We start from the raw sequence: 22488 nt of genomic DNA on the forward strand, positions 1-22488 counted from the left end.
AGCGCGCGAGGACTTGTGGGAAAGTCCAGGAAGGCGGGGCCGGGCGTGAGTTGCTGCCGGCCGGACGCTGTGGGAGCGGGGCTGGTAACGGCCTGGTGAGGTGAGCCGGCTCTGCGGTTATCCCGGGCTGAAGCAGCGAGGAGGCTTTTAGGGTCGCCCGGCGGGAGGAAGGGGTGCTGCCATGGTCCCGCGTGAGGCGGAGAGGGCGAGGGCGTGCACGGGGGCGCGGCGCGGCGGTATCCAGGTAGCTGCGCTCCCGGGAGCGCGTTTCGGGAGGAGCTGGCCCTGAGCAATCTGGGCGGTCCTCGGTCCCTCGACCCCAACTGCTCTGGGCCTTCGGCGATTTGCGGTGTTCCAAAATCGCGGATCCATTCTTCCGTGAAGACCTGCGTGGGGCCCGCCCCACTTAGTCGTGGGTGTACCGTGCTCGGCCGCATATTGTCTATGAAAGTGATACCTTCAGGCGCTGGAAGTTTCTGGTTGCCAGCCTGGACGCAGGTTCCGTGGGAGCGGAAAGATGATGGGTTAAATGGAACAGATTTCTACCTCCCACGTATCTCAGTGACTTGCGCTTTTATTTACGTTTTTGAGCCCCTCGGCAAAGCATTGTACTAGTTTTGGTTTTTAATGAGATATACATAGTGTGCACTGCCTGAAAAAAGCTTAAGTTTAGTTCCTGAGGCAAGGCTAAGGGGTCAGAAGGCGTATCTGCGGTTGCAAACATCTTTTAGGAGAATCCCTTTTCTAATCTCTAATATCTCTCCCATCTTAACCTCCCCCACCTCCCCATATTCGGGGACCTTGCCTCATCACTCATCTTACTCTTCTTTAATTTCGTTTTTCAGCTCCTCAACAATTTTAGGTTATCAAAGATGAAATACTAATCCCCATATAATCTCACTTATTCAGCTCATTTTACTTCTCTCCTTTAAAAAATGGCCTATTTGAACTCTAAATAATCTTTATATGACTGAATACAGTGTACTTTATTTCATACATATGACCTCTGTGGCCTTCTTGAACTCATGAAAATTCTCTTCTGTGACAGTAACTCCAGGTTTTCCTTCCAGCTCTCGAGATGCCACTGCCTGATTTTTAGTGTTGGCATTTCTTCCTCAGTTTCAGTTCAGTTCAGTTTAGTTCAGTCGATCAGTCGTGTCCAACTCTTTGTGACCTCATGAATCGCAGCACGCCAGGCCTCCCTGTCCATCACCAACTCCTGGAGTTTACTCAGACCCATGTCCATTGAGTCGGTGATGCCATCCAGCCATCTTATTCTCTGTTGTCCCCTTCTCCTCCTGCCCCCAATCCCTCCCAGCATTAGGGTCTTTTCCAATGAGTCAGCTCTTCGCTTGAGGTGGCCAGAGTATTGGAGTTTCAGCTTCAGCATCAGTACTTCCAATGAACACCCAGGACTGATCTCCTTTAGGATGGATTCGTTGTATCTTCTTGCAGTCCAAGGGACTCTCAAGAGTCTCCTCCAACACCACAGTTCAAAAGCATCAATTCTTCGACACTCAGCTTTCTTCACCGTCCAACTCTCACATCCATGCATGACTACTGGAAAACCATAGCCTTGACTAGACGGATCTTTGTTGGCAGAGTAATGTCTCTGATTTTAAATATGCTATCTAGATTGGTCATAACTTTCCTTCCAAGGAGTAAGCGTCTTTTAATTTCATGGCTGCAATCACCACCTGCAGTGATTTTGGAGCCCCCCAAAATAAAGTCTGACACTGTTTCCACTGTTTCCCCATCTGTTTCCCATGAAGTGATGGGACCAGATGCCATGATCTTAGTTTTCTGAATGTTGAACTTTAAACCAACTTTTTTTCACTCTCCTTCACTTTCATCAAGAGGCTTTTTAGTTCCTCTTCACTTTCTGCCATAAGGGTGGTGTCGTCTGCATATCTGAGGTTATCGATATTTCTCCTGGCAGTCTTCATTCCAGCTTGTGTTTCTTCCAGCCCAGTGTTTCTCATGATGTACTCTGCATATAAGTTGAATAAGCAGGGTGACAGTATATAGCCTTGACGAACTCCTTTTCCTATTTGGAACCAGTCTGTTAGTCCATGTCCAGTTCTAACTGTTGCTTCCTGACCTGCATACAGGTTTCTCAAGAGACAGGTCGGATGGTCTGATATTCCCATCTGTTCAAGAATTTTCCACAGTTTATTGTGATCCACACAGTCAAAGGCTTTGGCATAGTCAATAAAGCAGAAATAGATGTTTTTCTGGAAGTCTCTTGCTTTTTCGATGATCCAGTGGATATTGGCAATTTGATCTCTGGTTCCTCTGCCTTTTCTAAAACCAGCTTGAACATCTGGAAGTTCACCGTTCACATATTGCTGAAGCCTGGCTTGGAGAATTTTGAGCATTACTTTACTAGTGTGTGAGATGAGTGCAGTTGTGCGGTAGTTTGAACTTTCTTTGGCATTGCCTTTCTTTGGGATTGGAATGAAAGCTGACCTTTTCCAGTCCTGTGGCCACTGCTGAGTTTTCCAAATTTGCTGACATATTGAGTACAGCACTTTCACAGCATCATCTTTCAGGATTTGAAATAGCTCAACTGGAATCCCATCACCTCCACTAGCTTTGTTTGTAGTGATGCTTTCTAAGGCCCACTTGACTTCACATTCCAGGATGTCTGGCTCTAGGTGAGTAATCACACCATCGTGATTATCTGGGTCGTGAAGATATTTTTTGTATAATTCTTCTGTGCATTCTTGCCACCTCTTCTTAATATCTTCTGCTTCTGTTAGGTCCATACCATTTCTGTCTTTTATTGTGCCCATCTTTGCATGAAATGTTCCCTTGGTATATCTAATTTTCTTGAAGAGATCTCTAGTCTTTCCATTCTGTTGTTTTCCTCTGTTTCTCTGTTCCCTAGATATTAATATTCTGTAGACCCCTTCACTTCCCTCCCCCACACTGTCACAGTAATTAAACATGTCCAAATCTCTTCTGCCATTATGCTAGTGACACCCGAATTTACATTTCTAGGCCTCAGTAACTGCTTACTGTGTCCTGACATCTCATAAGAGCTCAAAATCAATTTATGCCAAACTGAAAAAATCTATCTTCACGCTTGTTCTGCCATCCTGAAACCTCGTTTTCTTTTGAAATTATGATTCCTGACTCAAAATGGTATTACTTATCTTACCAGGCTCCCAAACCAGAAATCTAAGACTTTGAGTCCTTCTCTGCTCCCCAACTTCTCAGTCTAATGAATTATCATGTCCCCTTTATTTTACCACCTTAATGTTTCCTGTGGCTTTCAGATCATTGGTCACATCTCATGGCCTGGCATTTCACGATCTGTCCCATCCTCCTCCTTAGCCTTCCCTTCCATCCTCTCCTTCCTACTCCCTCATTCTGCCTGCCCACTCCTCCACATTAAATCACTTGACTGGCCCCTTTTGAAACATGGCTAAATTGGAGCAGCTCTAGTGACTCTTTGCTTAAACCTACCACCCTACCATCTGATTTATACCTGTCCTTTGTGGTCAGTTCTGTAGCATCTGTACATACCTCTAGCACAATGGTTCTCAACCAGGGGTTATTATGCTTCCCAGGGGACATTTGATAATGTCTGAAGACATTTTTGGTTGTCATAGTCCAGTGGGAAAGGAGTAATACTGGTATCTAGCTAGCAGAGGCTGGGGATGCTGCCAACCATCCTACAATTGCACAGGACAGCTGACCTACAACAAAGAATTATCTGGCCCAAAACGTCAGTGGTCTCAAGGTTGAGAAGTCCTGCCTAGCATAATATTTTGTTACTCAGTACCTTGATTATTTTATTTTCCACTTGAGAAGGGACATTGTCTTGTTTTTGCATCCCTAAATCTTATTATAGGGCTTAACACATAGCCAAAGTGAAGTCACTCAGTTGTGTCCAACTCTTCGTGACCCCATGGACCGTAGCCCACCAGGCTCCCCCATCCATGGGATTTTCCAGGCAAGAATACTGGAGTGGGTTGCCATTTTCTTCTCCGGGGGATCTTCCCAACCCAGGGATCGAACCCAGGTCTCCTGCACTGTAGGCAGATGCTTTACTGTCTGAGCCACCAGCCAAAGTTCAATAAATGTTGAAAGGAAAAGGAGTAAAGGAGGTATTTGGTTAAATTTATAAACTCTAGAGATGTGCAGCCAATCTGCTACCATAGGCTCTTTGCTAATTTCAGTAATTTCCTCCGTATTGCCTTTCATTCACATTGCATGGATGCCCACAGTTTTCTGTTTATTTTACATTTGATTATTCAGTTGATTGACTCATTTAAAACATAATATACTGATATTTTCTTCTGCATCATTTTAAGTTCCTTTCTTTACATGTATCTTGGCCATTTATGAAGAGGTAAAAGTCATTAATTAGCTAGGTTTCAAAGAAAAAGAATAAAACAAATAATTTTATTCAATTCTTTTCAGAGATTGGTCGGTCAAAACTCTGCAGGCCATAATGGCTTCAACAAGTAAAGCAATTGAATTACAACTGCAAGTGAAACAAAATGCAGAAGAGTTACAAGACTTTATGAGGGATTTAGAAAACTGGGAGAAAGATATTAAACAAAAGGATATGGAACTTAGAAGACAGAATGGTGTTCCTGAAGAGGTAAATTTCTTAATTAAATTCCAACTTTAGCATCCAGGGAAACTCTTCATTTATTTATTTTAAAGTAAAGCACTTTAAAGTGTTTAAAGTTTAAAGTGTTTTGTGGAAATGCTGATTAAAGAGATTTACTTTCTGTCAATATTTTGAAAAATTCTACTTTTAAAAGTCTTTGTTCTATTTGCTGGTTCACAGGGATTTTCTCTTAAGCACCAAAAGTCTTTGTAATAATTGTATTAACCGTCAATATATAGTACATTTTTAGGCTTAGTCCATAGTTACTGAGAGGAAGACCATGTGATAATTCTTAAGGTAAATGAATAGCATCATAAAATAGGCAGGCTTGTATATATATCATATATAATTATACACTTAATGATATATTAACATACAGTATTGCCCTAAACACAGAGAGTACCTAGACTCAACCAGTTTTCTTAGGACAGTGCATTCAGATGTGGACAGCTTTTTCATACTGTTTGTAATGTGGAGACAGTTTGGTTTGCCATTGTACTGTTGCTAAATCATTGTATTAAGGCTGAAGATCAAGCAGTTTTTGAATTTTGAATTTAGGGTTGCAAATTAAGTGTATCATTAAAATTTCTGGGTAATATTTTTCTTATAACTGAACAATGTTCAGTATTTGTCAAAGGATGAATTAAAATTTTCAGGGATAAGTTTATTATTAGAAATGAATGAATTGGTATTTCTAACCATTTGAAAACTAAAATTACTTTTACTTGAAAATATCCTTCAGTGAGGGTTTTAAACATCACTAGTACACAGAAAAGTAACAGAGCTGTCTCAAAACGTGTTGTTTTCCCTTCCTAGAATTTACCTCCTATTCGAAATGGGAATTTTAGGAAAAAGAAGAAAGGGAAAGTTAAAGAGTCATCTAAAAAAACCAAAGATGAAAACACAAAAAACAGGATAAAATCTTATGATTATGAGGCATGGGCAAAACTTGATGTGGTAAGTTAATCTGGTTATGTGCTTTTTAGTCTTTGAGTAAAATTTTCTTGGAGTTAGTTGAAAGTCATGGACTAAATGAAAAACAATGTAAAGTTCTTAGGGCCTGTGTCTTTCTCTTATAGACTGTTTTGTGTGGAATAAAAACGTAAATACATAGCTCTTCAATTAACTTTCCTTTTCTCCTGTGGCCCTCTTTCAGTGAATAATGGTTGAAACAGCTGGATTCTTTTCTTCCTGTTTTTTCTTTTTATTTGTGTGGATAGTACGTAGAAGGGGCTTCCCTGGTGGCTCAGTGGTAATGAGTCCGCCTACAGTTCAGGGGATGCGAGTTTGATCCCTGGGTCAGGAAGATCCCCTGGAGAAGGGAATGCAGCCCACTCCAGTATTCTTGCCTGGGAAATCCCATGGACAGAGAAGCCTGGCGGACTACCATTCATGGGGTTGCAAAAGAGTAGGACACAATTTAGCAACCAAAAAACAGCAATCGTGCATAGAGGTTTAGTGAACTCTTCATCCAGCTTCCTCTAATGGTTACATCTCATTTAACTATATATTTTAGTTGCTCAGTTTTGTCCAACTGTTTGCGACCCCCATGGATTATAGCCCACTGAGCTCCTCTGTCCATGGAATTCTCCAGGCAAGAATACTGGAATGGGTTGCCATTTCCTTCTCTAGGGGATCTTCCCAGCCTAGGGATCAAACCTGGGTCTCCTGCATTGCTGGCAGATTCTGTACTGTCTGAGCCACCAGGAAAGCTCTGTTTACCCGTAGTCCAGTACCAAAACCAGGAAATTGACGTTGGTACGATGTGTGTATAGTTCCGTGGCATTTTATGACCCGTAGATTTGGGTAACCACCATTGTATCACCAGAAAGATCTCTTTTGTGCTCTCCATTCATAGCTGCACCCACGTCCTTCCTCCTCACCATCTCTAACCCCTAAACAGCTAGAATTCTGAGACAGTAATAATATAAGAAAAGAAAGACTCTACCAATGTCTTTGTTTTTTTAAATAGGCTGAAGGACCTGTTGAATAATGGTTGAGAGAATGCCTTTGTGTCTGGTCTTAGGTTAGGGCTGTGTGACAGTAAAAGTGGGGCCATCTTAATCTCAGGAAGGTAGGCTTCACCTTTCTAGACTGGGGTTTTGCACGCTTCTGGTCTCCTGCACGTGAGACACAGCGTAGTTGGAGAATTATTTACCATCAGTACTCTGCCTCTGTCATAGTTTATATGTGCATTGGCATTAGAAGATACTGCCAAATGGTTTTCCAAATATGGAACCATTCATATTTTGTAACTTTACCCCTTCTTATGTAGCCTTATTCTTTTCATAAATTGGTATGTGCTTATAATGCCCTTTCCTGAAAGCCCCAGTGTCAGATGATTTCTTAGAGAGGTGGTTTATTCATTCAACAGATATTGATTGAACTCCTGCTTTGTGTGGCCCGTGCGCTCATGATTGAACTGCACTGTTTGACATTGTCATTTTATTGTATCTGTAAAAGATATTGCTGTTTACTTACCACTCCAAGCTGGTTCAGATGTGAGCAGCGGCCTTGGCCTTCTGCTGCCGTTAGTTTTCTGCACGTGTAAGTGTAGGAGGGTTGGACGGTCTTGGCTTTCATATTGGTAGGCTGGTGGTATTTCTATTCTTATTTTTTTCTTTTTTTGGGGTGCTATTTCTAGAATCTTTATGCTAAAACCCATAGCTGCATTTCAGTCCGTCTTTTTGTTTTGTTTATTTTGTTGTTTTTTAAATTTTTTGGCTGCACTGTGAGACAGGCAGGGTCTCAGTTCCCTGACCCCAGCAGTGGAAGCGTGGAGTCACTGGACTGCAAGGAAAGTCACTCAGTCCCCTCTTTTAATATTCATTTATTTAATGAAACTAAGCATAGATCTTATTTCATTTTAAAATTTATCAACAATTTTTTTTCTTACATAAATTATTTAGAATAGTAATAACTTGTAAAAGACAGAAAGGATTTTATTTATATAATAAAGTTTTTGTTTATATGAGCTTTAATGAACTCTCTAATTCTCACTGGTTTAAAATTTCTTACTCAGGCATAGCCTGGTGGCCTGGGCTTCTGAGCTTCCACTGCTGTGGCCCAGGTTCAGTTCCTGGCTGGGGAACTGAGTTTCTGCAAGCCACATGGCTTGGCAAAAAAAAGAAAAAAATTCTTACTAAAAATCATTCTTTTATTATATATGGTGATGCTAGTGGTAAAGAACCTGCCTTCCAGTGCAGGAAACATGAGACCGAGGTTCTATCTCTGGGTCGGGAAGATCCCCTGGAGGAGGGCATGGCAACCCACTCCAGTATTCTTGCCTGGAGAATCCCCATCAACAGAGAGGCCATGTGGGCTACAATCTATGAGGGCGCAAAGAGTTGGACACAACTGAAGCAGCTGAGCATGCATGGATGCATTCTAAAAAAATAGTTTAAAAAATTACTGATGCAGTCCATGAAATGATTTATTACCCTGAAAGGAGTGTCTGGGTCAAAAGAAATTGGAAATTGCTGGACAAGCTTGTTGTGTATTTTTCTTTGATAGTCAGCTATATTTCAGAATACATTGAGAAACAGTGTAACATAGTTATTGAGAGCTCCTTGGAGGAGGCAGACTGCTTGGGTTCAGATCCTCATTTGGCCACTTCCTAGCTGAGTGACCTTGAGTTGAGTTTGCTAACTTTTATTTCTCAATTTCTTCAAGCGAAAAACATGGATAATTATTTCTACCCTCATAGGTTGCTGTGAGAATCAGGAGTTAATTGTACTCTGCAAGCAGTTTTTGTTTAAAAATCAGAAAGAAGAAAGGTTTTCAGACAAAACCCTTCCCCTATTTTTGGATGCAGTTGCATAGATTTGGGTTAACTGCAAACTTCTCTTATGTAAACAGTAATAGTTCACTGCTAATAGTTTGTGATTTAGGGTTGGTTTGTAGACTTAGTTTACTTTATATGAGTTCAAAGTCAGATTGTGTAAGTGGTTTGGGTCTTGGTTTTCTAAAGAAGAATATTCTTTTCTCTGAATTAACTCCTAATAATGAGAGGTTATTTGGATTATTTTTATAGGCCTTTAAGTCCTTACGTTGTAAAAACTTAAGTTCTGTTGAATGTTCTTTTTGGGGGGGGGCAGTATATCTTTTTTTTTTTTTAATGGTCATGTAATTATGGCACTGTTCCCCTACTTTTGATTTCAGGATAGTATCCTTGATGAACTTGACAAAGAAGAGAGTACCCATGATTCTGTGTCTCAAGAATCTGAGTCAGAAGAAGATGGGATTCATGTAGATACACAAAAGGCTCTTGCTCTAAAAGAAAAGGTACTTTCTAGGTCAGCTGTGGGTTCCTTCAGTTAGGCAGGATTTGTAGAAAAACCATGTGGCCCCCAAGATTTCTACAGTGTAATTTAGTGGGTGTTCAAGTTGTTTTTGGCTATATCCCTATCAGGAGGCAGTATAGCGTAGTGGTTAGGAGTGTGTGCTCTGAAACCAGATTATCTAGGTTCAAGTCCTGTGACAAGGTCTTTTAAATTGCCTGTATGTATTCAGTTTTCTTAGCTGTACAGTAAGATTAATATTACTAAATCTAAATGGGTTGTTGTGTTACTAAATGAATTATTATATGTAAAGTACTTGGAGTGTACAGAGAGTTGTTCCAGGGCTTTAAGTAGTAGACTGAAGTGCTAATCAGATCAGTGTGATTCTTGACATGTATATTGTATCCCACTACTCCGTATCACAGACCGTCTTTGGCTGCATTTTGAAACATATGACATCTCCCTGAGAAATGTCTCTTTATTATTAAACTGGCTATATTGCTTTTTAAAGAGGTGGCACTCTTCAGATTAAAATTTGTCTTGATGCCTTTCTTTTGTTGAATTTCTGTGGGTTATTGTGAATAAAAAGTATTTAATGCTAGGTATTTTACTCATTTTTTTGCCAGGGCTCCTGGATTGGGCCCAAACTGTGACCATTAGCTTTGATTACATGGCTAATGAGAGAGGAAGAGATGAATAATGAAAGAAAGTAGCTCTGGAATTCTGTGTCAGTGTGCATCTGACTTATATGCTTTTACAGGGCAATAAATACTTCAAACAAGGAAAATACGATGAAGCAATTGAGTGCTACACCAAAGGCATGGATGCTGATCCATATAATCCGGTGTTGCCAACAAACAGAGCGTCAGCTTACTTCAGACTGAAAAAGTAAGGAGTTTCCATAATGTGTGTGAATATTTTATGTGCATATCGAGACTGGTTTTTTTTTTTTTTAATCTTTCTTACTGAAATGTGTGGAAATTCCATTTCTTTTCAACTATAAATTCTTATTCACTCTCTTTCTTCAACTTAAGCCTTTAAACATTCAGGTGCTCAAACCATGCTCCTTGTAGCTCACTTTATTGAGGTGTTCCTCCTATAAAAATTGAATAAGATGCCCTTTTCCTAATTTACAGAAGGAAAAAAGTTAACTGGGTAAAAATTCTCTATAAGTTAATTTTCCTTCATTATTTTGAAAAATTATATATTTACTATTTAATACAGAGAACTTTTATTATGGTAAGCTTAAAATATGTTCCAACATTTAAGTCATACTGACCCTTAAAATACATACTTAATGTTGAAGAACTTAAATGTCTATGGTCTTAATCCTAAGCAGAGAAATGACCTAGCATAAAAATTTTTAAAAAACCAAATAATGTCAAGGAGGATGTTTCTTACTGATTTAAATACTATTTGGAAATATGAATTATATTGGTGTCTGAGCTTTTACTGTTTTTAATAGCATATTTTAAAATCCTTGAAATATTCTGACAAATTAGGAGTATTTATCTTTTATAATATTTGATATCTACAGTATGTGTAAATGATGAAGAATAATTTTAAATAAATCTGCATGAACATGCTACTCAGCTTAAGAATCAGAACATTATTTTTCAAAGCTACTTTTGATATTCTCTTCCATATCCTGACCCTTGTCCCTCCCAGTTAACCACTATCTTGAGTTGTGTATCATTCTTTTGATTAAAAAAAATTTATTATATATGTGTATATCTCTAATACATTGTATAACATTGCTTATTTTTGAGCTTTAAAAGTATATCATTGGATATAGTTTTCTGTGGCTTGTCTATTTCTTTGAACACTATATTTCATATCTTAGTTCCTCTCATAAGATTTGTTCGTGTTTTGCATGTATCAATAGCTGTAGATCTCTCATTTTCACTGTTAAATGCATGTGCAGTTCCTTTTTAGGAATATACCGTTACGTGTCCATTCTCTAATTGCTGGATTGCTGGTTGGTTCCTTTATTCCTCACCTTCTTGTCTTCTTTCTTTTCCTGCCTTCCGCCCTCCTTCCCTTTATTGAACGACAGTGATACTGTGAGCACTTCTACTTCTGTACGTGTTTCTTGGTGCTAGGTCTTAGGATGTGCACATGTTCAACTTTTAATGATGGTGACCAGTTGTTACAATGATAGCTGTACTTGCTTACATTCCCATTAGCAGTGTATAAGAATGTCACATATCCTCACCAACGCTGGTATAATGGGGCTTCTGAATTGTTTTCAGTCTAGGGAGTGTAAAGTGGTAATTCATTGTGGCCTTAATTTTGCATTTCCCCAATTTCTCATGTGGTTGAATATCTTCTTCTGTGTTTATCACCACTTATCTTTTTTATTTTCCTGTGATGTGTTTGTTTTATCTTTGATCCTTTTTTCTGTTAGGCTGTTTGTTGATTTTTAAGCATTCTATTTTGGGGGATACTAATTTTTTAGTGTTTATAATAATTATCTTCTCTCAGTTTGTAGCTGATCTTCCTTTTTAAAATGGTGTCTTAGTGAACAGAAATTCTTATTTTAATGTGTTTCATTTATTAATTTTTATAAAATGTTGGCACTTTGAAAAGTATGATTTGTGAAAATAGTCCCCTTCTTTGAGTTCATAACAATCTCCTCTATTTTCTCCTAAAAGTTATGTTTTACTTTTCATGCTTAAGTCTCCTTGTGTGTGCTGAAGGTATAATTCCAGTTTCATATCCCAGTTATTTCAGCCCTATTTATTGAATATCCATGCTTTCCCCATGGATCTGCAATTCTACCATTGTCATATGTCAAGTTTGCATGGATCTGTTTCTCATTTCTTTATTCTCTTCATTGATCTGTTTCCCATTACTATAGCCATTCCATACTATCTTTAATTTTTATAGCATTATAATAAATCTTGGTTTTTGGTATAGGGCCTTATTATTCTTTAGGAATGTTGGGTATTCTTGGACTTTTACTAATCAGTATAAATTTTAGAATTATCCTGTTCAGTTCCTTGAAACATTATGATTACAATTGCATTGGACTTATAGATCAGTTTGGAGAGAATTATATTGTTGTATTTTTGTGTCTTGTAGATGAATGTGAAATTGCTGTACTTATCTTTCATGTCTTTGAAGACAACCTCGTAATTTTCTGCATCTGAATCTTGTATATCTTTTGTTAGATTTATTAGTTTTTTTGTTGTTGTTGATATCTAGTAGAGTAGCCACCTTGCTTAACTTTCATTATTTCTGACAGTTTTGTCTAGATTGTTTTGAATTTTCTTGGTTGACCATTATATCATCTGAGAATGTCAGTTTTATTTCTTCCTCTCCAGTCTTTTTAGCTCTGTTTCTTTCTTAGAGAACTCCATTGGTCAGGACCTCTAATAGAGTACTGAGAAAAAGCAGTGACAATGGGCATTCTTTTCTTTGCTTTGAAGAAACTGCTTACATCAGAAATTACTGATTTTAGTGGGCTTAACTAAAAGGAGATGGTAGCACAGGGAACTCTGCATAGTACTCTGTAATGGCCTCTGTGGGAAAAGAATCTAAAAAAGAGTGGAGATAAATACGTATAAATATACACACACACATGTATACATATATGTATAACTGATTCACTTTGTTGTATGCCTGAAACTAACACAATACTATAAATCTACAATAAAAATTAAAAAGAAAATAGAAAAAAAATGAGAAACATGCCTTCAAATGGGAAGTAAATCCCCTTTTCAGAGATTTCAGAAACAAATTTTTTGAAGTTTTGGTTTAACAGATGATTTTTATTAACTTCACTTTATTTTTTTTTAATTGCAGATTTGCTGTTGCCGAGTCTGATTGTAATTTAGCAATTGCCTTGAATAGAAGTTATACAAAGGCTTATGCAAGACGAGGTGCCGCTCGATTTGCTTTGCAAAAATTAGAGGATGCCAAAAAAGGTATTAATGTTTTCCAGGTCATCATTATCTAAAAAGTTAGTTTAACTGATTCTATAGAAAGAATACTAGATAATCACAGTTACTATCTTCAGAGATCTTTCTATATTGAATAAAACTGGTTTTTGCAATTTAAAATGTATTTTGATATTTTGGGAAAAGACCATGTTACTTGCCACTGATTAAACTTTGCTTCATATTCTCATTCAACCATGTGTCCACTGTGTTACTAGGGGAAGGTTATGTATCTTCTCTGATTTTCAGTTTCTTATATGTGAGACAGATTAAAACATCTTGTTGGCTTTTGTGAGGCTAGAGGTAATGCATTAACCTAACACATTTTTATTTATTTTAAAATTTTAATCCTTTTATTATTTCACAAAAGAGGCTTGTGTAGTATAAATCAGCAAATCGGAATGAAGTTTATGTCTGAAAGATTGTGCTCCTTCTTGGTTTTATGAGATATAACTTATGATAGCAAGGGTTCTTCCTGAGGCTTGAAGAAGGAGGTGATCTGACACAAGGATTCAGGGTTTTATCTCTCCTGGGAGAATGGAGGAAAGCCAGTGGATTAATGTCAGTATTTCTTAGTTCTTCTTAATTTTGCTATAGGATAGTTTTGTCCCCTGAAAGGAAATGACTGCTGTGTTATACAGGTTTTTGAATACCATATATCTTTTTTGATTGATTATTTATTGTTGGTTACACTGAGTCTATGTTGCTGTGTGCAGGCTTTCCGTGGTTGTGACTAGTGGGGGCGACTCGTCCCTGTGGCACGTGCGCTTCTCACTGTGACTTTCTTGTGGTGGAGCCCAGCCTCTAGGGGGTGTGGGCTTCGGTAGCTGTGGCTCATGGGCTCAGTCCTTGCGACTTGTGGGCTCTGGAGCACGGACACGATAGTTGCGGCGCACAGGCTTAGTTGCTCTGAGACATGTGGAATCTTCCCGCACCAGGGATTGAATGCGTGTCCCCTGCATTGGCAGGCAGATTCTTATCCGCTGTACCACCAGGAACGTCCCATATATCTTTTTTTTAAATTAATATATTTTTTAATTGAAGGATAATTGCTTTACAGAATTTTGTTGTTTTCTGTCAAACCTCAATGTGAATCAGCCATAGGTACCATGTATCTTTTAAATATTCTGTTATATTCTGTTTTACTCAGATTATGAAAAAGTATTAGAACTGGAACCAAATAACTTTGAAGCTACAAATGAACTCAGGAAAATTAATCAGGTAAACTGTAGTTATTTAAATTAAGTGTGTTACTTATTACCTTTATTTGACAAAGTAAATGTTTTTGTATAGACTTGTGCTATGTAATATAGACATTTTTCTAATTTTAATTCTTTGTACTAGAGAGTTTTTTTTAACTAAACACATTGTAAGCTAGAGGTGGTATATTGGTATTTAAAGATTCTTAATTGTTACCTTAAAAAGCTGTCTGAGATATTTAGAAATACTGCTGCTTTATTTTATCCAGATGACAGAATTATTTTTCTTTATCCCACTAATTTTTCTACTTTGGCTTGTGCTTTGTTTTTGTACTAAACTTTCACATATTTCTCTGATTTTTGTAGTTTTAAAGTTGCTCCATCTTTATGGTTTATACAGGGAAAATAATACTAAATTTTTTAAGAGTAAGAAAATAGATATTACTTAACTGTAAAATTTGCTGTCAAATTATACTTAATAGTTATGTATTTCTTTCACTTTACTTTTACATCATTTATAATTATTTTGCCATCTGTTGAAACCAGCAATGATTGAGGAATGTCTGCCTTTAAATATTGCCATTACATATTGCATATAAAAACTCTTGGTAAATACATCAACTTGCCTCTTAATTGTGAACTGTATTGTGTATTTTTGTGTTTTATCCTTGGTCAGATAATGACTATGAATAGTAAATTTGAGAAATTTGGTAATGTGGTCTCAATTACCTTCTTTATTTTTAAAAATTGTTCCTAGAACAGTGTAGACATTCAAAAGAATCAATGAACAGCTCTTTAGTGAATATTACTTACTTTAATTGGAATAAGATGTACATTAAATTTATTTGCTGTTTAATTTTGTTATTAGAAAGATTTTGAATTGGAGTAAATATTTTAATTATTTGAAATGTGGCAGGAATTCTAATATGAATAGTTGGTTATTTTAAAGTCAAAAAAGTATGCATCTTCCATTACTTGTTTTATTTAGCTGACTGCTATGTCTTCTAGGCTTTAACTTCCAAAGAAAATTCATATCCAGAGGAAACTGATACAATGGTTAAGTCAGATGAAGGAGAGAAAAAACAAATTGAAGAGCAACAGAATAAACAACAGGCTATTTCAGAGAAAGATCGGGTAATCCAGGATTCTAATGTGTATATGTTTTCCTGAGTTTACTCTTAGTTTTTTGTGTATCAGTTAAGTTTCTGTCTTTCCTAATATTATATAAAAATTCTTCTCTAGTAGAAACTGAAAATTAAATATACTGAAACTTCTGGAGCCTACTAATTAAAACTGAGTAATTGATGACTTAATACATAATTGTAAAGAAGTATTATATATAAGTTTAGGAAACAAATTATTTTTGAGCATTTTGACATATATTTACATACAGATGGTTATAAAGTTAACATAGAAATAAATCACAGTGCTTCCCTGGTGGCTCAGTGGTAAAGAATCCAGCTGCCAGTACAGAAGACACGCATTCGATCCCTGGTCTGGGAAGATCCCACATGCCATGTGGCAGCCAAGCCCAGTACCACAACGACTGAGCCTGTGCTCGAGAGCCCGGGAACCTCAACTCCTGAAGTCTGTGCTCTGGAGCCCGTGCTCCTCAAGAAGCCACCGCAGTGAGAAGCCCAGCCGTTGCAGTGAAGAGTAGCCCATCACTCACTGCAGCTAGAGAAAGTCCACGGGCAGCAATGAAGACCCAACACAGACAGAAATAAGTAAATAAAATTATTAAAAAAAGAAATAAAACTGATTCTTATTTATTTTTCATTAAATCACACTGAACTATTTTTTTTTCCCCCTTTTTGGCCTCACCACGGGGTACATGAAATTTTAATTCTCTGACCAGGGATTGAACCCACGCCCCTAGCAGTGGAAGTATGGCGTCTTAACCGCTGGACTGCCAGGGATGTCACACAATGAACTATTTCTGATCAAATTTCTTTAAATGTAATTTAACATATTATAGGCTTTCATGGACCTACAGAGGATTGCTAATAAAAATTTATGGTATGATTATTGATTGTGATATATCTGACTCTGATTATAAATAAATGTTAAAATGAAATCTAGTACACCGTCCAATACAGTTTGATTTATTCTCTGTTTAGGCATATTAATGTTAATGAATAGTGAGCTCTGCAGTCTGGTACTCTGTTCTTTCATAAAAATTGTTTGGATTATGAAATTCTTTTGTACAGATTCTGTTCTTTTTTGATTGTGCCTCGCAGCTTGGGGGATCTTAATTCCCCAACGAGGGATCAAACCAGTGCCCTCAGCAGTGAGAGCGTGGAGTCCTAACAACTGGACCACAGGGAACTCCCTGCACAGATTCTAATATAATTAAAGTATTTGGGCCTGTATTTATTAAAATGTGTTTTCCATTTAAACTTCGTCTAGTCTTTAATTGGTAAAATAATGGTTAGTGCTGCAAGATAATATAATAGTGTACTATTTTTTTTTAGTACTGAAAAGAGAAGAACACTCTTATAGAAACCAACCCAAACTAACAGATTCTAAAACATCTCATGGATTTTTAGCAATTAAAAAATAGTTTAATTATTGATTAATAATTGGTATACTAGCAGTGTTGCTAAAAATTTGAATTCAACTAATTTTTTTTTTTTTTAATTCTCCATGCTTCTTTCCAAAATGATAGGGAAATGCATTTTTCAAAGAGGGGAAATATGAAAGAGCAATCGAATGCTATACTCGAGGGATAGCAGCAGATGGCGCTAATGCCCTTCTTCCAGCTAACAGAGCAATGGCCTATCTGAAGATTCAGAAGTAAGTATTGGTTACCTTTAATTCTTTGCAGGATGAAAATGAAATTTATCATAAAATGGTATACTATCTAAATAATTAAATTTAACTCAGTCTTAAGCATTAGAAGAGAGAGGGTGTGTGTGTCATAGTACATATTCAGTAAATGTTGTTGTTCAGTTGCTTAGTCGTGTCTGACTCTTTGCGACCCCATGGACTGTAGCTCGCCAGCCTCCTCTGTCCACAGGATTTTCCAGGCAAGAATCCTAGAGTGGGTTGCCATTTCTTCTCCAGGGAACTTTCTGACCAAGGGATCGAAGCTGCATCTTTTTATTTAGCAGATGGATTCTTTACCACTGTGCCACTAGCTCTAAAGCACTTACTCAGTTTTGGTCTGGCATTACACAGTTTAACACTTCTTTAATTGCTTTATGCTATTCTGAATTGGTGATTTAAAAATTATTTTTAATCTCAGAACCCTTTGGGCAGAATCTTCTCTGGAAGCGTATGCGTATATAACAAGACAAAAGAACTGCTGATTGATTACATACAGAACCAACACTTGGTCCTGTGATACTAACCACGTGTTTCTGGATGCACTCGAGGGCTCCATGTTGGGCAATCAGCAGAATAATTTATCTGATGATAGAAACTATGTCTTTGTTGTAATACTACACACTAGTTATAGAATTAAAGATTCCTATAAATATTATAAGTAGAGATTCTAAACTTTTTGGTGCCACAGACTGCTTTGGCTGCATGGTGCACCTTTCTCAAGATAATATTCAAGTGTGTAGTTATACATTTAGGATTACAAAGGAAACCAACTATATTGAAATAGAGTTTTAAAAATATTAACATTTGTGATGTTAGTTCAGTTCAGTCACTCAGTCATGTCCGACTCTTTGCGACCCCATGGACTGCAGCACGCCAGGCTTCCCTGTCCATCACCAACTCCTGGAGCTTGCTCAAACTCATGTACATTGAGTTGGTGATACCATTCAACCGTCTTATCCTCTGTTGTCCTCTTCTCGTGCCTTCAGTCTTTCCCAGCATCAGGGTCTTTTCCAGTGAGTCAGTTCTTTGCATCAGGTGGCCAAAGTATTAGAGCTTCAGCTCAGCATCAGCCCTTCCAATGAATATTCAGGACTTATTTCCTTTAAGAGCTTCCCTCATAGCTCAGTCGGTAAAGAATCTACCTGCAATGCAGGAGAGCCAGGTTCGATTCCTGGGATGAGAAGATTCCTTGGAAAAGGAAATGACAACTCACTCCAGAATTCTTGCCTGGAGAATCCCATGGATAGAGGAGCCTGCCAGGCTACAGTCGATGGGTTTGCAAGAGTCGGACATGACTTAGCGACTAAACCACTACCAATTCCTTTAAGATTGACTGGTTTGATCTCTTTGCAGTCCAAGGGACTCTCAAGAGTCTTCTCCAATACCACATCAATTCTTCAGGGTTCAGCCCTGTTTATGGTTCAACTCTCATATCCATACATGACTACTGGAAAAAAGATGGCTTTGATTAGACAGACCTTTGTTGGCAAAGTAATGTCTCAGCTTTTTATTATGCCATCTAGGTTGGTCATAGCTTTTCTTCCAAGGAGCAAACATCTTTTAATTTCATGGCTGCAGTCACCATCTGCAGTGATTTTGGAGCCCAAGGAAATAAAAGTCTGTCACTTTTTCCATTGTTTTCCCATCTATCTGCCATGAAGTGATGGGACTGGATGCCATGATCTTTGTTTTTTGAATTTTGAGTTTTAAGCCAGCCTTTTCACTCTCCTGTTTCACCTTCATCAAGAGGCTCTTTAGTTCCTCATCACTTTCTGTCATAAGAGTAGTGTCATCTGCATATCTGAGGTTGTTGATACTTCTTCCTGCAATCTTGATTCCAGCTTGTGCTTCATCAAAATTTGTGATATAATCGTATGTATACTTTTAAAGATTAACACTCTACAGAGGCTTCCCTGGTGACTCAGTGGTAAAGAATCTGCCTGCCAATGTAGGAGACACAGATTCACTCCTTGATCTGTAAAGATGCCACATGCGGCAGAGCAGCTAAGCCTGTGTGCCACGGTATTGAGCCTGTGCTCTGGAGCCTGGGAGCCACAACCACTGAAGCCCTTTTGCTCCCTAGAACCTGTGCTCCACAACAAGAGAAGCCACCGCAATGAGAAGCCCCTCACTGCAACTAAAGAGTAACCTCTGTTCACTGCAACTTGAGAAAAGCCACACAGCAGTGGAGACTCAGCACAGATATAAATAAATAATTAAAGTTATTAAAAAGAAATTAAACACACTACAAAATGAGAAACTGCATTTAAAATACAGGCAAGTTATAGAGAGTGTCATACTGAGTGAAGTAAGTCAGACAGAGAAGGAGAAATATAATAATAACATCCCTTATATGTGGAATCTAAAAAGAAATGATACAAATGAACTTACTTATGAAACAGAAAGAGACTTACAGATTTAGAAAGTGAATCTATTGTTGCCAGGGGGAGGGGATAGTTAGGGAGTTTGGGAAGGTCATGTACACACTACCATATTTAAAATGGATAACCAGCAAAGACCTATTGTGTAGCACATGGAACTCCTCAGTGTTATGTGCCAGCCTGGATGGGAGCGGGGTTTGGAGGAGAAGGGATACATGTATATGTATGACTGAGTCCCTTAGCTGTTCACCTGAAACTTCTGTAGCATTGTTAATTGGCAATACGCCAGTGCAAAATGAAAACTTAAAAAGAACAAAAATTTCCAAACCTAAAATAAATATAGGCAAGTTAAAGTTAAAAAAATTTTTAAAGACGTATTATTGTGAAAGTTTGAATAAAGCCTCTAGAATTTGGGGATGTTCATTGACACATCTTCTACATATTGATCAACCAGTACGTGTGTCTAGGGAATGCCCAGAAAGCAGCACAGATGATTACATTACCAGTGTGATAACGGTGGCTCAGTGGTAAAGAATTTGCCTGCCAGTGCGAGGAGACGCGGGAGACGTGGCTTTGGTCCCTGGGTCAGGAAGATCCCCTGGAGGAAGAAACGGCAACACATTCCATAACATACGGCTTCACTCTTGGAGTCTAAGGGACTGCTAGGGACAGAGTTGCCTGGTGGTTGGCCAGCTGTGTCATGGGAGCGTTTACAGGCAGGTACTGTGATCACATGCAAACAAATGTCAGGTTAAATGACCCCGTTTCTGAAATAGTTGTGCTGCCTCAAAGATATCTGTGACAAATGTGGTGTGATGTGAAAATATTTGTGATTTTTATTGGTGACAAAGTCATAGGTACTGTTTTTACTAATGTGGTTTATTATCTGCAGTTGTAATTGAAAGGAAAGCTACATGTCATTTAAAAGTTAATGATAGTAAGGATGTAGTATTTTTCCCATCCAGATTTTCAGATCTCTCAAAGGATCACAGGATATCATAGAAAATTTTAATATGTATTTAACTTCATTGAAACTAACAGACTCACTAGAGAGGTATTGTTTTGATTAGACCAAGTAAAAGTCATTGCATTTCTTAGTAACTTAGGAAAATTTTGAATTTTGCTATTCAGGAATTGCAAATGATTTAAAAATTGTAAGGCCTACATTTTTAGGTTTGATTAATGCCAAGAATAATACCTTCTAATGGATGAGAGATTATATCTACATTTATGAGGGCTCTAATTTATTGTGTTTTATTGCTTTAGTTGATAACCACATAAGTATATCACAGCAAGTTTCTTTTTTTTAGTTTGAAAGACCTATGTGAGTCTTACTTGAATCTCTTTCTAGTATGTCTTTATTTTTTTTGGCCGTACTGCCCAGCTTGCAGAGTCCTAGTTCCCTGACCAGGGTTCAAACCTGTACTCTCAGCAATGAAAATGCTGAGTCCTCGTCATTGGACCACCAGGAAATCCCCTTTAGTGTGTTCTAGATTTACAGTTAATATCTGAAGTTTTCTCTACTTTTTTTTTTTTTCTGAAACAATTCTACCTTTTATTTGAATAGAATCATATTTGAAAATAAAGGTTCCATAGTTTAAAACCTCTGACCTGGATTTTGGACTAGGACCATCGAGCTAGACAGTTTGTGTCAGCGGCTGTCGTAATATTCCTGCACCAGGACCAGACGAAGAGAAGGGACACAAACTATCTGTTTTCACTTTCTGTACACATGAAATTTGATCAAATAATGTGTCTTTTCCAAAGCAATCCTGTAAATGAAAGACCCGGAATTTTAAAAGGCGGTGAGTTTGAGACCTGCTTTACACCACCACCCCAGTCATGATACTGAGTATTTTCGCTTTTATATCATAAAATGAAGCTCAGCTCCAGCCTCATCCTGTGTTGCAATCACCTGACGAACCCCAGCCCCTCCTTGTCCATCTCATCCTGCAGGTAGAAACCCCACCTCTGAAAACATCACCTTTTCTTTAGAAGGCTGTCCAGTAATCACAGACTTCAGTCACAGAATCCTTTGACTAAGCCCATCCTTAAGGAAACATAAAGAAAACCAGTTCTCTGTATGTCATTTAAAGACACCTGTGCCTCCCCAAGGCTTTTTAAATCAAGGTACATGAGTGATGTCAGGGCAAAGTTTTCTCCACTAAATAGTGAGTGCTATCAGGTATTATAGACTCGATGAGGAAAAGGGAAAAGAGCAACTTTTCAAACAGGAGTTTGAACCAAACCAAGATGTAAAGGGATGGTATGATTAGTGAGGTGAGGAAACAAGTCTGGTGTCTCAGTGCAGATTCAAAGACACAGGATGCAAAAATTCCATGGTACCTTCTGGAAAGGGCAGGAGGTTCATATGATGACTGATATGCAGGGGCAGTGGCAGAGAGAAGGCTGGAGAGTCAAGCAAGCCCCCAGCTTTGTGCTCGGCCGAGAGCTCGACTTCATCCTGAGAAGTGTGGAGCCCATGCAGTATCTTGAATGGGAAGATGATGTAATCAGTCATGTAGAGAATAAACTGGTTGGGGCATGGACATGAACACACACAAACATAATCTTTCTTTTGCTCAGAAGTGAATTAAAGAATTCAGAAAAAGAGAATTCAGGGCTGTTTAACCTTGTTCATACTAGGTCTTATTTTGAAGGTAGGATGACATTCATTTAGGTCTTGGGAAGAATGTGATCACAGAAGATTCTTTTTTTAGAAAAAAATTTTATTATGAAACTTCATAGTAAACTTTGTGTACCAAATCATCTAGTTTTTACAAGCCATACCTTTTTTGTCATATTTGGTTCTACTTTTTTCCCACCTGAGTTATTATAAAGCAAATCATGGACATGATATTTCATCCCTTAAGGATGCTTCATACATAAACACAATGCCATTATTATGCCAAGTAAACTCATAACAGTTCATTAATGTCATTTTAATATATGAGGATATCAAGATTTTTATTCTTATTTTTTCAGCTTTTCTTAACTTTTTTGTTGTGAAGCAGTACCCATTCAGACTGAATTGATTACTGATTGCATGGATGAGTAGAATTTATGAAAAATATTAGATGATACTCTTTCATATACATAATGAATTCAAAGTATTGAGTGTGTTGTTTTCCTTAGGTGATGTGTAGTATGGGTAAATCTTAATGAAGTTTGGAGAATTGATGCCAGTTATTGTTAATGTAGTAATTGTACATGTTGAGAGTTGGAGGGGAG

At 37.9% G+C, this 22488-nt stretch overlaps 1 protein-coding gene across 1 annotated transcript in view; it reads left to right on the forward strand.

Annotated features, from left to right (window-relative positions):
* RPAP3 (RNA polymerase II associated protein 3) overlaps positions 1 to 22488 on the forward strand; it is a 35963-nt gene continuing 13475 nt past the window's right edge. The window contains exons 1-9 of the mRNA XM_065934556.1: positions 1 to 100; positions 4432 to 4615; positions 5444 to 5584; positions 8789 to 8911; positions 9668 to 9795; positions 12715 to 12836; positions 13999 to 14069; positions 15056 to 15181; positions 16716 to 16843. Coding sequence (XP_065790628.1) covers positions 4463 to 4615; positions 5444 to 5584; positions 8789 to 8911; positions 9668 to 9795; positions 12715 to 12836; positions 13999 to 14069; positions 15056 to 15181; positions 16716 to 16843 — 992 coding nt within the window. The 5' untranslated portion in view covers positions 1 to 100; positions 4432 to 4462. The remainder of the gene's footprint in view (positions 101 to 4431; positions 4616 to 5443; positions 5585 to 8788; positions 8912 to 9667; positions 9796 to 12714; positions 12837 to 13998; positions 14070 to 15055; positions 15182 to 16715; positions 16844 to 22488) is intronic.

The sequence above is a fragment of the Muntiacus reevesi genome, chromosome 4 (assembly GCF_963930625.1).
Source record: "Muntiacus reevesi chromosome 4, mMunRee1.1, whole genome shotgun sequence".
Classification (NCBI taxonomy): Eukaryota; Metazoa; Chordata; class Mammalia; order Artiodactyla; family Cervidae; genus Muntiacus; species Muntiacus reevesi.